At 42.8% G+C, this 15,988-nt stretch overlaps 1 protein-coding gene across 2 annotated transcripts in view; it reads right to left on the reverse strand.

Moving 5' to 3' along the window:
- Window positions 1-902, reverse strand: part of LOC150088293 (COMM domain-containing protein 4) — a 104,837-nt gene extending 103,935 nt beyond the window's left edge. For both annotated transcript variants that reach the window (XM_090370682.1, XM_090370680.1), the window contains exon 1: window positions 688-902. In XM_090370682.1, the coding sequence (XP_090226808.1) occupies window positions 688-690 (3 nt within the window). In that variant the 5' untranslated portion in view covers window positions 691-902. The remainder of the gene's footprint in view (window positions 1-687) is intronic.
- Between the last annotated feature and the right edge of the window lie 15,086 nt (window positions 903-15,988).

Consider the following 15,988-nt stretch of genomic DNA (forward strand, 5'->3'; position numbering starts at 1 on the left):
AAAAAAGGAAAAAAAAAAAAGAAAACAAAATGCTGGAAGATTTAAAGGGGAAAAAAAAAAAACTAACATGATTATTTAGCAGGAAATAACTTAATGAGATACTTATTCTTAAAGTAAATTTTAAGTAAGCTGTTACTTTTATCACCCAGCTAACTTTGCTTCGTTTAAAAAAAAAATAACTTGCCCATCTCGGCCAATGGCAAATACGTTTTTGTTTTTAGAGTAAATATTTAACCCACCCCCCACTTCAATGAAACTAATTATCTTAAAATCTGTGACTACATGATTGGTAATTAAAAAATAAATTCTTATTAATAACTGAAAACCGGAAATAAAAAATGGGGTAATCCTTTCGATATGTGACTGAACCTGCGATTGCTATCATTCACTGTTACAAAAACCTGTATCAGTTCACAAACGATGAAGAAAGCTTTCCTTTAATTAAATAAGTTTCATGAAGAAACGTGTACAACTGTGATTCACTTGCACACGCATACACCTAAAAATTTCACTTTAGTTTTCCCAACGGGGGGTAGACCAAGAAATAAGTTTAGTCACATTTCGACTAAAGATTACCAAAAATAGTTTTAAGATATAAAAATCATGGTAGAATTTCAAGAAGGGGCGGATTTGATTTTCAACAATCTGTTTCAATCACGAATAACAAATAAGATGTTGAGACAATACCATAGTAAAGGCAAAGTTCTGTTACAAGGTAACAAAATTCCTCACTTGAATGCGTTATATTTAACTAAAAATCAGTTTTTGATTATACATGACTGAAATAAAGTTCTTCTTATTCAAGACGATTCAATAATTGCTACCAGCCATCGATTAATTATATTTTAAAAAATTAATAACAATTAACGCAATCTAGCTTATAGATATGAAAGAATCACAATCTTCTCTGATTGCTACAAAAATAAACTATGCAACTGGGCTGTCAAATAACAGTGAAGGAAATTCTGACGGCACCAGTTATAAAATAGGCCAAAAAAACGCCCAAACATGCACTTTCCTTTTTAAAGTGTAAAATACTTCAGTGTTGGCTGTTGTAATCAAATTATTATTTTAGGTTCCCCGTAATTAAATACATTAACCCGTATTTGTGTCTGTCAATTGCGTATGTTCTAGGTTGATTTGCCTGTTTTGCTGGACGAAAAAACCCCAGTGACTGGGAGGAAAAACCTTGCTATCTACGCCTGGACCAACTAATTCAGCCACGGAGTGAAAAAGCCCATTAAAGTTCCTCGCGTCATCGACGGGATTCGAACCCTGGCCTTTTCCACTCAGTGTGGGGAGGACGGTGACGATACCACTGTGCTACCCGCGCAAACTAGGCTGTTGTAATTCAAATTACTATATTAGGGTTACCCGTAAATGATTACATTAACCCGTATTCGTGTCTGTAAATTGCGTGTGTTCTAATAATAATAAGATTCTTTATTAACATAAATTTTATACACTAGTGATTCCTTACACAGAAAGCCAGAGGAATCTTACAATTAGTTGTTTATACAAGTGATTTTGATTTATAAAAAAATAATAATAAATAATAATAATAATAATAATAATAATAATAATAATAACTAAATAATAATTAACAGATCAAAGCAAAGATAATAGTCAAAATGTAAAAATGAATGAAGTAGTAATTACAGCGAAAAAGGACTACAAGTTGAGCAGAACATGAAATTACATCGGCTAACTAAGATCAGCACTTACATACAAACAGCAAGATGGGACAAGATGCCATCTCGATATGCCTTGTCTATCTTCCACAGGTCGATGTCGATGTTGAGCGAGTTGAGAGTGTCCAGAGTCACATTTGGGAAGTGTCTTTTGAAATTCTGTAACCGCTGGAGCCTTGAGCATAAGGAGGGGGTACTACGGAGATGTCTGCCTGGCAAACGCCAACCAACCGTGTTCCAGATGTTGATGTGATCATGCTTAGCTGAGCACAGATGAAGGAATGACTTTATTTTTAGCACATGGGCTCTGTGGATTATGGGCGTATATTGCAGGTTGCAGCAGAGAGTAGATTTACATAAATTGTGTAGATCTGGTGCGACCACAAGTTGACCCACTTCAGCACACAGAATTCGAGGCTCCATAGTTTCCTGAGGCTGGTGGGTGGTGCCGCCGACCAAACTTCCACGGCATAGGACAGTACACTACAGAAGTAAGTTGCGAGGTACTTCTTGATTATTTTCTTATTATGTGTTTTGCACAGATCAATTTTCATTCCCCAGAACGCTATCAGGGCTTTGGAATACTGAGCTTGGATTTGTTTTTATAGGTGAGGTTGGCATCAAGGATTACTCCTAGGAAATTGACACTATCTGTGGGAGTCAGGACATTTCCTGCCAATACCGGAAGTAGAGAAGATGCAGTATCAGTAGAAGTCCTCCGACTTGGCGTAAAGATGAGATAGTTTGACTTCTCTGGATTGACTGACAGGCCAAAAAATTTAGCATACTTATAGAATGTATTTAGGTAGCTGTTTACAAATTCAGAGGCGGTTTGTCTTTCTTGTGAAGGACCAACATGGCGTTTGCATGGCAAGTAGCAAACAATATCATCAGCATACGATAGGAACGCTGGAATTTGATCCATTAGTGGAACGAATATTGCTGCAAATAACAAGGCTGAGAGACAACTACCCTGTGGGATCCCTACTTCGACGCTTTTAGTGACTTCAATGCCATCGCCTTTGAAGTGAAGCATTCTCCTAGATAGCAAATTATTGAGGATCTCGAGCATATTTCCGGATATCCCGTAGAATTTCTCAAGTAAGGCAAGAAAGGGTGTTATTTGGACTGAGGCGAAAGCAGATTTCATGTCGAGAAAAATGGTGTGAAGATCTTCGTTGTCATTCCAGGCCTGAAGTATTTTCTGTGATAATGACTGTAGGCAGGTTAGCGTAGATTTATTAGGCATGGCATAATGGGTGTGTTCAGGCCTTTGCTCAAAGATTGCGAAAGCTACATCATTATAGATGCACTTCTCGAGGCATTTCAGGAAGGGAGAGGCAATTGATATTGGTCTGAAGTCAGCCGGTCTTTTCGCATGAGGCTTTTTCGGAACTGCAAAGACTCTGTATGATAACCAGCTTGAAGGCACCTGTGCAAATTTAGTACTTTGTTGTAGAGTTGAGTAAGCTCTTTGCTGATGAAATGAGAAGCAATTTTCAGACTAAACAGAGGTATTGCGTCAATTCCTATGGTGGACTTGTCAGGTAGTGAATTTATTATTTTTATTAGTTGTTCTTCGGAAATTTCTGTATTCTCTGGTCGATTTGCCTGTTTTGCTGGACGAAAAAACCCCAGTGACTGCGGAGAAAAACCTTGCTATCTACGCCTGAGACCAACTAACTTAGCCACGGAGTGAAAAAGCCCACTAAAGTTCCTCGCGTCATCGACGGGATTCGAACCCTGGCCTTTTCCACTCAGTGTGGGGAGGACGGTGACGATACCACTGTGCTACCTGCGCAGACTAGGCTGTTGTAATTCAAATTACTATATAGGGTTACCCGTAAATGATTACATTAACCCGTATTCGTGTCTGTAAATTGCGTGTGTCCTCTGGTCGATTTGCCTGTTTTGCTGGACGAAAAAACCTCAGTTTCTGAGGGAAAAAACCTTGTTATCTACGCCTCAGACCGACTAACTCAGCCACGGAGTGAAAAAAGCCCACTGAAGTTCCTTGCGTCATCGACGGGATTCGAATCCGGGCATTTCCCACCCGGTGTGGGGAGGACGGTGACGATACCACTGTGCTACCCACGCAGACAGGCTGTTGTAATGTCTTCGGCGCATCTACAACTTAAGCCATATATACTGCGCCATATATACCTCCGCTCGCTCGCAGTGTGAAAAATACCCGAATTCAAATCCCGCTGATGATGCGGGGGAGTCGGGTCGGTGAGTGTGTCAGTCTAGTGATTTTGTGCTCTTACATTTCCTTTAATTTCAAGTGCAATTATGCAACCAAGTGTAGATTATTTCGGATATCCTGAAAGCTAAAGATGTCATCTATACAAAAGTTCCAACTATCGGCCCCGAATTTTTGAGGTAAACTTACTTTTGATAATTTTAGATAGACATAATTATATGCTTTAGCAGTATTGACCGGATGCACGTGTATCATAGCACTTACAGAGAATGCCACCCTGCTGCACGTACTCGCAATTAGGCTAATCCCTGCCTCGAGCAACAAGGCTCCAACCCTCTGCCTTTTGTTTCTCAGGAAATAGAAAGTAGCTAATAGTGCACCGTGTTTGTTGTTTACTTGTTTGAACTTAAGAAGGGCAAGCTATACAATAAGGTAATTTATCTCCAGAGCTTACAAATTTACCCTACTTGTTCATTTATTTTCAATGTATGTAAATATATTTTTCTAAAACATTGAAGTCAGCCTCCAAAAAATCGCCAACTTAGTTCAGCCCCTATTTGACCACTTACTTGTGGTTTTGGCAATTACAACGAGCTCTGCTTCAACTTACTACGAGTAGAAAATCGTTTATCCGTATTCCTCTCGTTAATCCAGATACCCACTAAAACAACATGAGCGACGCTGAAGTTGAACTGATAGTTAAGGGACAGACGGATTACCCAATCCGCTCAAGGAATGAGGCCCCGGCAACTGGGGAAGGTATGAATAAACCAACAAAGACCAAGGCCAAGAAGAAAGAGAAGGGTAGAAGAAGGTCTGCTACAGACGTCCCAACAACGAAGGAAGTCTCTGAAGAGGCTGCCAATGAATCATTCAGCGAATCTGACCATGAAGAACAAAAGAGTCAGGAAACTGAGCATGAAGGAAAAAAGAGTCAGGAACCCCCTATTACCCAGGTTCCCCCGTTGACTGGGACTCCAGTGGAACAGATTATTGCCATTAGAGGAACCCTAGAAAAATACATGGCTAAGCAATCAAGTAGAATTACTGCTGCCATTAGAACTGACGTGATAGAGATATTCAGTAAAATGGAGACAGTGGTCCAAAAATTGCACGTCGACCACGAGAGGCTGAAAGCAAAAATCGAAGTTCTCACACAGGAGGGGGAAAAACAAATGCAACAACGCCCCCGCTCCTTTTCAGCGGCGTTGAGGAATGGAGCTCAATATGTGCCTAACCAACCAGGAAAAGTACAAAACCGAAATGCGGTAAGAAAGCCTGAATCACATGTTATTTTGGTTAAACCAGTGGAAGACGCACATTTAGATACCAGTGAAGCGGTCAAGGAAGCACTGACAAAAAACTTCAAGGAGCAGATGAAAACTGTAAAAATAAAGAGTATTAGAAAGACCAGGCATCCAGGAGTCTTAATAGAAACAGACACCAGGGAGGAGGCACAAACCATCCTGAATAATGCCGACATGACAAATTTCGGGCTTAGGGCAGAAGCCCCAAAGAAAAAAGGGCCTTCAATTGTGATCTTTGATGTGGACAAGAGCTTAACACCAGAGGAGCTCAAAGCCGAGATCTTTAATAAAAATCTAAGTATATACCTGCAAGATGAGGCTAGCGTGGATGATATTATTCCGAAATACAAAACGAAGACCAAGTCACCTACAAACGTAAACTGGGTAATCGAACTATCAACCAGAGCATGGCAAATTCTGGGAGCTCAAAACAGAATATTCATTGGATGGGGCAGCCATAGATTCAAAGAATATATTCCTGTCCGCAGATGTTACAGGTGTCTCCGCTTTGGCCATACCTCACATACTTGCAATCAGCGTGAATCCACATGTGGCCACTGTGCCCAAAAGGGACACGACTATAAGGATTGTCCTGTCAGAGATCAGCCGCCAAGCTGCGCAAATTGCAAGGCTGTAAAGGCTCCACACCAACATTCCATCCGAGATACCAACTGCCCTGTCTATCTAAAAGTAAAGAGTCTTTACCAAATGCGAATAAATTATGGATAGAATTCCTTCTCCCAATTACCAACTAGAGATAAGAATTGTACAATTAAACGCACAGAGAGCAAGAGTTGTTGCAGACCAGCTGAAGATAAAGGCTAAGGAAAAACAAATAGATCTAATCCTGCTCCAGGAGCCCTATGTTCGCTCTGGGGTGGTTATGGGCTACCCCTCATCATATAAAATTATCCACTGTACAAATGACCAACCATGGGCTGCGATTGTCATCAGAAACCCTGATATCACAGCAACCAAGATCACTCCACTATGCACTTCCATCAGTGCCTGTGCCCAAATCATGACATCTCTTGGATCACTGTTCATCCTCTCTCTCTACAGCCATCCAGGTGAAGACATCACTGCTGCGATCTCTCTGATTGAAATGGCACTCCAGCTCCTCCCGGGTGGGCATCTACTGATAGGCATGGACTCAAACTGTCGCTCGCCACTCTGGCACAGTCAGGCACCAGATAGGAATGCCCTAGGAAATGGCTCAAGACTGGAGGACCTTATCCTCACATCAGGCTTACAAATCTTAAACCGCCCAGGACATCTACCCACTTACAGTGGCCCACTCTGGGAGAGCGAAATTGATATCACAATGGCTACGCCTGACTTAGCCAACAAACTTTCCGGCTGGACGGTCCAGGAGTCCTGGACCACTTCAGACCACAGAGCGATCACATTCTCCCTTGTTCGCTCGGTGGAACGCGTCGCATCGATTCCAAAGGACATTGTGCGTTATAATACCAAAAAAGCGGATTGGCAACGCTTCCTTGTGGAACTGTCCAGAAGGCTACCGGATGATGTTCCTCTACCGGCTTCACTCTCGCCAGATCACTGTGTACGCAATATTACTGCCATCATCAAAAGTGCCTGTGATCTGTCCATTCCGCGTAGGAGGCCATACCGCTATGCTGTCCCCTGGTGGAATACAGACCTTCGGGACTTAAGAAAGAGGGCACAACAAGCCAGGAAAACTTACCAACGTGCACGTGCTCATCTTCCCCCACATGAGGTTGAAGCTGCCCGGGAGGCATATCGGGTAGTTAGAAACATGTACACCAAGGAAATTCGTAAGTGTAAGAAGGAATCATGGCACACCCTGGTCTCTACTATTGGCAATGAAGACCCATGGGGCATCGTGTTCCGCATCGTCACCAATAGGCTGCCTAGAGGTGAGGTTCTTAGTACAACTCTCAAACCGGATGGCTCTTCAACCTTTACCTGGTCTGACTCAATAAACAATATTCTTGATTCCATTTACCCTACTGAATTTACAGCGATGTCACTGGAGCAGCAGCAGTTCATCGACAGTAATCAGGCTTATCAGCCAGAGGCTACGGAACCGCCCTTCACTATGTTAGAGATGAATATGGCTCTGGCTAAAATGAAAGATGGCAAAACGCCAGGTGCTGACTTACTCGAAGTCGACGTAGTCAAGAAATTCGCTGAAGTCTATCCCACCACACTCTTGAGCCTCCTCAACAGGTGCCTTGCTGAAGGAACTTTCCCTGTACCCTGGAAGACTGCTACTCTCAAGCTGATCCTGAAAAATCCAGATAAACCGCCCCAACTTCCTGCTTCCTACCGACCAATTGCTCTGATCTCCGTTTTGGCCAAGCTTCTAGAACGACTTCTGCTGTATCGCCTTTCCATCTGCTATACCGATAAGCAACTCACCTCACCATGTCAGTTTGGATTCAAGACAGGCTCCAGCACTGAAGATGCTATACACAACTTGATTACCCAGGCCACACATACAACTTCAAAGTATACTCTAGCCATCATGGTGGACTTTGCTGGTGCCTTTGATCGACTGTGGTGGCCCAGTGTCCTTCGGAGGCTTCGGCAGGCAAACACGTCCAAAAACCTATACAATAGTCTAAAATCCTATCTCAGCAATAGAAAATTACAAGTTGTAAACAAATACCAGACTATGACAAGATGCGTTCACCGGGGTTGCCCCCAGGGCTCTGTCCTTGGGCCATTCCTCTGGTCCATTGTTCTGGACGAGTTCCTGGGGTTTGACCTGGGTGGAGCCAGACCCTTAGCCTTCGCTGATGATCTTGTTCTGGTGGTGCAAGGTGACACAAGAGCGGCACTGGAAGCAAAAGCAAATACAGCTCTGGAAAAACTCCAAAACTGGGCAGCACTCCACAACCTCTCAATTTCTGGTGAGAAAACAAAATCGATTCTCCTCAAAGGAAAGCTACAAATACGCAGGCCTCCAACAATGAAGTTAAATAACATCCCTATACGTCTCTACACAGAAGTCAAATACCTGGGAATCTACATTGACACCGATCTTACCTTTCACTCTCATCTGAAGTACTTATCCACAAAAATCCGAAAGTATACGGCTATGATAAGAAGAGTCAGCAGAGCGGACTGGGGTTTGAAGCATAAAGCTTTGTCACTCATCTATAAAGTGGCGTTTCTCCCAATTGTGTGTTATGGAGCCTCAGTTTGGTGTACAAAGGCTATCCTGGAAAAGAACAAGCGTAAACTTGACTCAATACAAAGATTCATGATGTTATCTATCTGCAGGGCATGTCGCACTGTCAGCACCCCTGCCCTACAGGCTATTACTGGATGCTTGCCACTCTATCTTGAGGTGATTAAAAGGGGACTTTACCATCGATTAAAGAAGGGAATTCCGACACAGTTGTTAAATCTTCAACTGCAACTTACCAATGACCTGAAACAAGAAAGAAAACGTATCTTCACACACTTTCAAGGAATTTGGCAGCATTCATGGGAAACCACGCCCAAAGGAGAAATTACCAGAAGATTCCTCCCATCCATTGACATGACTTTCCCGAAGTCTCCTTCCTGGTTTTCACCTGGTCTGCAAGTTACATTCCTGATCACAGGACATGGGCCCTTTCAACAAAAATTGACAGCAATGGGAATTGAAAGCAATCCATTCTGCCACTGTGGCGAAGAGGAGTCATGGGGGCATCTCATGTATGAGTGCCCTGCTTACGGTGATTGTAGTCTCAAATTTTTAACTGAAATCCAGGAGAACCCTCGTAATCATGAAACATACCAGCTTCAGAATGAAACGACATACAAAGCCTTAACGAGTTACGCACAAGCTGTCTTTACCATCAGACGGGCAAAGTTTGCTGAACTTAGAGCTGCTCAGAACAACGACCTTCAAGTGCAAACACAAACTGGGGTCGGATAGCATTTTCCCAAACTGATAAAAGAGTAAGACTGAAGATTAAAATACTATGCTGGCATCATCATGGTTGGCACTCCTTGAAAAGCTGACTCCCAGAGAGTGCTTGGCCTTTGGCACTCGCACAGTGGCGCCTGCCCCTGTGACTTTTGATCCCTCTACCCATCCCCTATTTCTCCTTACTCGGGTGGACTGCCTTCTCTATCTGTCCACTTTAGCTTGTTCCTCACATTCAGATCCCTCTTCCTCTTGTTCCCCTGACCTTCTCTTCTCTTCTTCTCTTTTTTTTTTTTTTTTTTTTTTAACTTGGTCTTCGTCCAGGACGCTCAGGCGACCCTGGCGGAGACTAGCCAGAGAATAATGGGCAGCCTGGCTACCTCCTAGCGGTGTGTGCGGGCAACGTGAGGTCCCACCAGGGGCCCTGCGGCCAAATGCCAGGACACCCAACAGAACCTAACGCAATATGTCATATACAACAGACAACACTTTTCTGGCATTTACAGTAGTTCTGTATTTCTTCACAGCGTACATATGGCGCAGATGTGAGAAATCACAGGTGGCGCCTGACCCTAACACTATGCACACTATGCACTATGATGACGTGAGGAATTTTTGTGGACCATTTTCACGACGTGGCTGTGTTAATCGGCCTCAGCAGAGGGTGCATTGTCTTTTTTTTTTTTTCCTCCAGGAAACGTCGTCCAGAAACAGAAAATCGACCACGGAACACAACTGTCTGCAATTTAAAGACAATACATACGGCACAATAGCCGCTGATGTGCCTAAAACAAACAGCAACGCACATAATATGTCTGTAAATTGCGTGTGTTCTGTGCTTGGTTAGCATTCTCATTTGCATTAGTTGAGGCATATAATGCAAGAAAGCAAGCTTATACGGCATCAGCGAAAAAAAAAACCATTTCGTCCATCCGGTCACTCCGAATGTTTGTTTAGGCTATCAACTTCCACAACAGATGGAAGTCTGTTCCAGCAATCAACTACCCACTGGCTAAAGGCAAACTCTCACATCTGTTCTACAACTATTTGTCCTCAATTTGAATCTATGTCCCTCAGGTTCTTAGTCTGAGCCGAACAGTCCCGTCAGCATTGAGCCTGTTCAAACCATTCAAGGTCTTATACGCCTCAATCAGATCACCTTGCATGTGCCTAGTCTCCAGATGCTACAACTTGCAGCATCTGGAGACTAGGCACCTGTGTGATTCTTCAGTGTGTTAGCAATAGAAATAAAACAAATACATCGCGCAACATAGAATATTAAATAATTATAAAAGTTTTAAAACTCTGAAAATAGTCACCGAGAGCATTATTATCATAAAAGATTGCATTGATAGATGCTTCATTAATTATTTGTTAGACCACGTCATCCAACACAGAATGAAACCTATCGCTCTTTCAAAGCTAAGTATTAACATTATTGTGCATATTTCTCCGAAAATGGTTTGTAATCATTTTTATTTCTGATTTTGATTTTCTGAATATTCGCAATTAAGAAAGTCCTCTCGACAGTTGCATTATCGAAAAGTAAAGCCCAGGGGCTCACATCTGGTGAGTATGGGCTTGGCACGCTCAGGGTCCTGAGCTGGATATCATCATTTTTCACTTTCTTGGTGATTCCCCTCTCTCTCTCTCTCTCTCTCTCTCTCTCTTTCTCTCTTTCTCTCTCAGGGTAATTCAGAAACTTATGCTGCACCAGCCAATAATTTTTGGCTGGTGCAGCATAAGCCTCACGCTTAATTGCACCATATGATAGCTAAATAAAGTTAGTATACTGGTGTGCAAAATTTAAGGACCAGTCAAGTTTTCATCTCTAAAGAGTGACCTGGACATGAAAAACCATACCGAAGGAACCTCGTGAGGCACAGAAATGACGAAGGAAACAATACCACACAACAAGTAACAAAACGGTACAGAGGGACTTTATCCAAAAATGGCAACATAGCACTGGCTGCCATGATACAGATGCATCACTGTCAAGGATGGAACAAAGGAAAGAGGTGGTCTTCAGTAAGTGAACAATGTTATTGATAATCACCTGAAAAATCACCTGAGAAGGCACACATGCAAATTGAGGAAAGACAGATGTAGGATAGATGTGCGGCAGTGTGCCTTTACCCAACGGGTAGTTGGTTGGTGGAACAGACTTCCATCCTCTGTTGTGGAAGTTGATACTCTAAATAAATTTTAAGGCTGAGCTGGAGAGGTATTTGGGTCGAACAGAGGGGTGAAATGGGGCCGTTTTTTTTTGCTGATGCTGCATAAACTTGCTTTCTTGCATCACATGCCTCTACTAATGCTAATAAGTTCTCGCGGTGACATCGTCCATTCCTCTGTCAGCGCTATCTTCAACTGGTGAACATTTTCTGGTGGGTGTGGACATGTTGCTAGGCGTTTCCCCAGAGCGTCCCATATGTGTTCGATGTGATTTAGATCGGTGAAACGGGCAGGCCAATCCATACGAACAGTGTCCTTACTTTCCAAAAGCATATCAACAGCTGCAGTGCAATGGGGTGTGGCGTTATCATCCATAAAATGCACTGTTTAAAATGCACTGTTTGCTTGATGTTTGCAGAGCAATCGGGTACAGGACATGATACTGCCATGGGAGATGTCTTTGTGTGTGCGCGATGCAAGGAGTGTATCGATATCAGGCAACAACTCGGCGTTCTTGTGGGCCTATATGAGAGCTTGAAGGACAGGGTGGATGCCCTCGAAGAAACTAAATTGATGGGCCCATCAAGCTCTCAGCTGCCCACATCAACGCCACAGCTTGCACTTGGGCATCGCGTGACACAGAGGCAACCCCCAGGGCAGAATGCGCTGGTCCGGAAGGAACTAGTAGTTGTTGGTGACTCTATTGTCAGGGAAACGGGGAACATGCTTTGTAAAAAAGATAGGTGGAACAGGACCAGGGTATGTCTGCCAGGGGCAAAGGTTGATGACGTTGTAGAGCGAATATCATCTTTTAAGGGCACAAAAGGTGATATAGTTGTACACGTTGGCACTAATAATATTAAGAGTAGGAGACCGGCAGAATTACTTAACAAGTACAGGTCACTGCTGAACAAAAGCCGAGAATTAGGGTTGAATTTGAAAGTGTCTGCAATTCTGCCCAGACACGATAGGAGGGAGTATATGATGAGAGCCTTGTCGATCAATTCGGCCCTGGAAAGATTGTGCAAGGCTCAAGGGGTAGAATTTTTTTCAGCCTGGACTGTACTTGTTAACAGGAGAGATTGCTTCTATAGGGATGGGATACACTTAAATAGAAAGGGTGCAAGAATATTTGCTGATGCTATCGAGGCAGTGTTAGGTGGGTCGGAAAACTGCTAGCTTGGGGGGAGACAAAGACCAATAGATTGACAGTAGCCACTGGCAGAGGTGAAAGAGATTCTTGCACTGCTTCTATTAGAATGAGCAGAAGCCTGAAAAACAAGATGCATGGTATTTCAGAGACTGCTGGGAACCATTGCGGTACAAGTAAACACATGGGTTGTGTTAGGGTAGCTAAGAATAGAAACAGGTGCAGGTACACTTGTGTGTACACCAATGCTAGGAGTTTAGTAAATAAATTTGATGAATTTGAGGTATTGCTCAAAACATCAAAGGCAGATATTGTTGGGATATCAGAGACGTGGTGTCACAAGATATAAGGGATGCAGAACTGCAATTTGGGGAGTACAACGTCTACAGAAAGGATAGACAGGATAGGAAGGGGGGAGGGGTTATGCTATTAGTTGAGAAACACATAAAAACCAAGGAAGTGAAGCCAGTCGACATCGCTGGACAGTGCAGTGTTGAGTCAGTTTGGTGTGACATAAGCATTGGGAGATCAAAATTGAGAGTAGGAGTGTGCTATAGGCCTAATGACTCTGATGAGTATAATAAGGAACTGTACAGGGAAATAGAGTGGGCCAGTAAATCAGAGAGTCTTATAATGGGAGATTTTAATTTCCCAGATATTGACTGGAATTTGGGGGCTGGTTACTCACGCCCTAGCAGGGCTTTTGTGGATTTATTGGATGATTGTTTTCTACATAAGCATGATCGGGAGGCAACTAGAGGGAGTAATACTCTTGATTTGATTATCAGCAGTGATTCTTCATGCATTAAGAATCTGCAGATAAATGAACCACTAGGTGGCAGTGATCACAGTGTGCTGAAGTGGGATTTACTCAAAGAGGTAACTACCATCAGGGGTAAAGGGAAGGGTTATTGCTTCCGTAAAGGCGACTACGATGGACTGAGACAGTATTTAAATTCTATTCAGTGGGACCAACTGATGATGTTACCAACAGCAAATTCAAAATGGGAAGCATTCAAAGAACTTATCTTGGAAGCTACTAGGCTTTACATACCAACTAAGAAATATTGTTCAAGGTTTAGGCCAAAATGGATGTCAGATGAACTAATGAGGCATATGGCAGAGAAGAAAAATGCATGGGATACTTACAAATTAACACATGACACAGAAGCCTATGATAGATACAAGTTGATATGCAACCAAGTTACAAAGGAGGTTAGGCAGGCGAAGGCAGATTACGAGAAATCCTTGGCAAGGGATGCAAAGAAAAACAGCAAAGAGTTCTTTACTTATGTAAACTCTAGAAGGAAGGGGATGAATCAGATTGGTCCACTTGATATTGATGGGTCAACTGTTGATGATCCTGCTCAGGTAGCTAACAAACTAAATGAATATTTTGCATCGACATTCACACATGAGGAGTTATTCAGCAAGGGGAATGCCAGAGGTGTATTCAACTCTAGCAGTAAGCTACAGAATCTTGAAATAACTGGGAGTAAAGTGGAGGAGAAACTGTTGAAGATAAACACAAGAAAGGCACCCAGGGTGGATGGGATCTATCCAGTTATATTAAAGGAGGCAGCAAAGGAAGTAAGCAAACCCTTAGCCATAATTATGAGAGCTTCCTTGGACTCAGGGGAGGTACCCATAAACTGGAAATGTGCAAATGTAACCCCAATTCACAAAGGAGGATCAAAGGCTGACACAAGTAATTATAGACCTGTGAGCTTAACTTCTGTTCCAGGAAAATTAATGGAGGCACTGGTTAAAGAAGCACTGCAGGATCATTTAGACAAGACTTCAGTTATAGCTCAGACACAGCATGGTTTTGTTAAGGGGAAGTCTTGCCTGAACAACTTGATTGGATACTATGATGCAGTCACAAAAGAACTGGATGCAGGGAATAACTTTGATATTATATACTTGGATCTTAGAAAGGCTTTTGATACTGTTGCACATGGAAGACTGCTACACAAATTGGAGCAGTGTGACACTGGAGGCAAATTTCTGCTATGGATAAAGGGGTGGTTGAGGGGGAGAAGACAGAGAGTGGTAATCAATGGACACTGCTCATCGTGGACTAATGTTATTAGTGGAGTCCCTCAGGGCTCAGTGTTGGGTCCATTATTGTTTTCTGTATTTATAAATGATATTGATGATGGTATATCAAGCTTAATGTCCAAGTTTGTAGACGATACAAAGGTTGGCAGGGTTGTCAAGGACACTACTGACACTATACTGCTGCAACAGGATCTGGAAAGGTTGAGCAGATGGGCTGAGAGGTGGCAAATGAAGTTTAACATTGACAAATGTAAAGTACGTACTACACATGGGAAACAGCAACCCCAGAGCAACGTATCAACTCTGTGGTACTACACTGACAGTGGTAGAGAATGAAAGGGACTTGGGGGTGGTTGTGCTGGCAGATATGAAGGTCTCTGAGCAGTGCAGACGGGCTGCAAGAGTAGCTCATGGAGTATTGTCAATGATATACAGGAATTTTTCCAGCAGGGATAAGGAGGTGATTATTCCATTGTATAAGGCAATGGTCAGGCCACACCTAGAGTACTGTATACAGGCCTGGAGGCCTCATTTCAAGAAGGATGTAGAGCTGCTTGGACGAGTACAGAGAAGGGCAACAAGATTAGTGAATGGAACAAAGGGGTGCTCTTACGAAGAAAGGCTTAAGTTTTGCAAATTACAGTGTCTGGAGAATAGGCACCAGCGAGGTGATCTGATAGAGGTGTATAAAGCCTTGAATGGTTTAAGCATGCTCAATGCTGATGGGATTCTTCCTCTAGCTCAGAAAAATCACCTGAGAGGGCATAAATTCAAATTGAGGAAAGACAGATGCAGGATAGACATGCGGAAATTTGCCTTTAGCCAGCGGGTGGTTGGTTAGTGGAACAGACTTCCATCCCTTGTGGTGGAGGTTGATAGCCTAAATAAGTTTAAAGCTCAGCTGGACAGGTATTTTGAACGAACAGAGGGGTGAAGTGGAAGTGGGTTTTTTTTTTTTTTTTTTTGGCTGATGCTGCATAAGCTTGCTTTCTTGCATCAAATGCCTCTACTAATGCTAATGCTAATGCTAATAAACACGAACACGGGGCCAATGGCACATCGGAATAGACGCACATGGGGAAGGATTACCTCGGTACAGTAGCGTGCACTGGTTACAGTACCGCTTTCCAGTATCTGGAGTTGTGTACGTCCATCCAACATGACGCCTCCCCAGACGAGAACCTCTCGATCGCCATATCGATCCCCTTTCAGTGATGTTTGCGTGGTGATAATAATGCCAACGTGTGCCAAATTAACTCGCCAGATTAACTGACGTCCAGAATCGCTGCTGAGATTGAACTACTCTCACCAGTAAAGAGTACCTTAAGTAAAGATTTTGTGGTTGTAACTTTTAGAAATAGTATTGGTCCTTACGTTTTGCACACTAGTGTAATATGAAAAACACCAATTAAAATTTGCAAATATATATTTATACAAATTATAATCAAACATTGAAGTACTGTATTGTAATAATCTTATTTTTCTTTGAATATG

Source organism: Mastigoproctus giganteus, chromosome 3 (genome assembly GCF_048544385.1).
Source record: "Mastigoproctus giganteus isolate SK-2022 chromosome 3, ASM4854438v1, whole genome shotgun sequence".
Lineage (NCBI taxonomy): Eukaryota > Metazoa > Arthropoda > Arachnida > Uropygi > Thelyphonidae > Mastigoproctus > Mastigoproctus giganteus.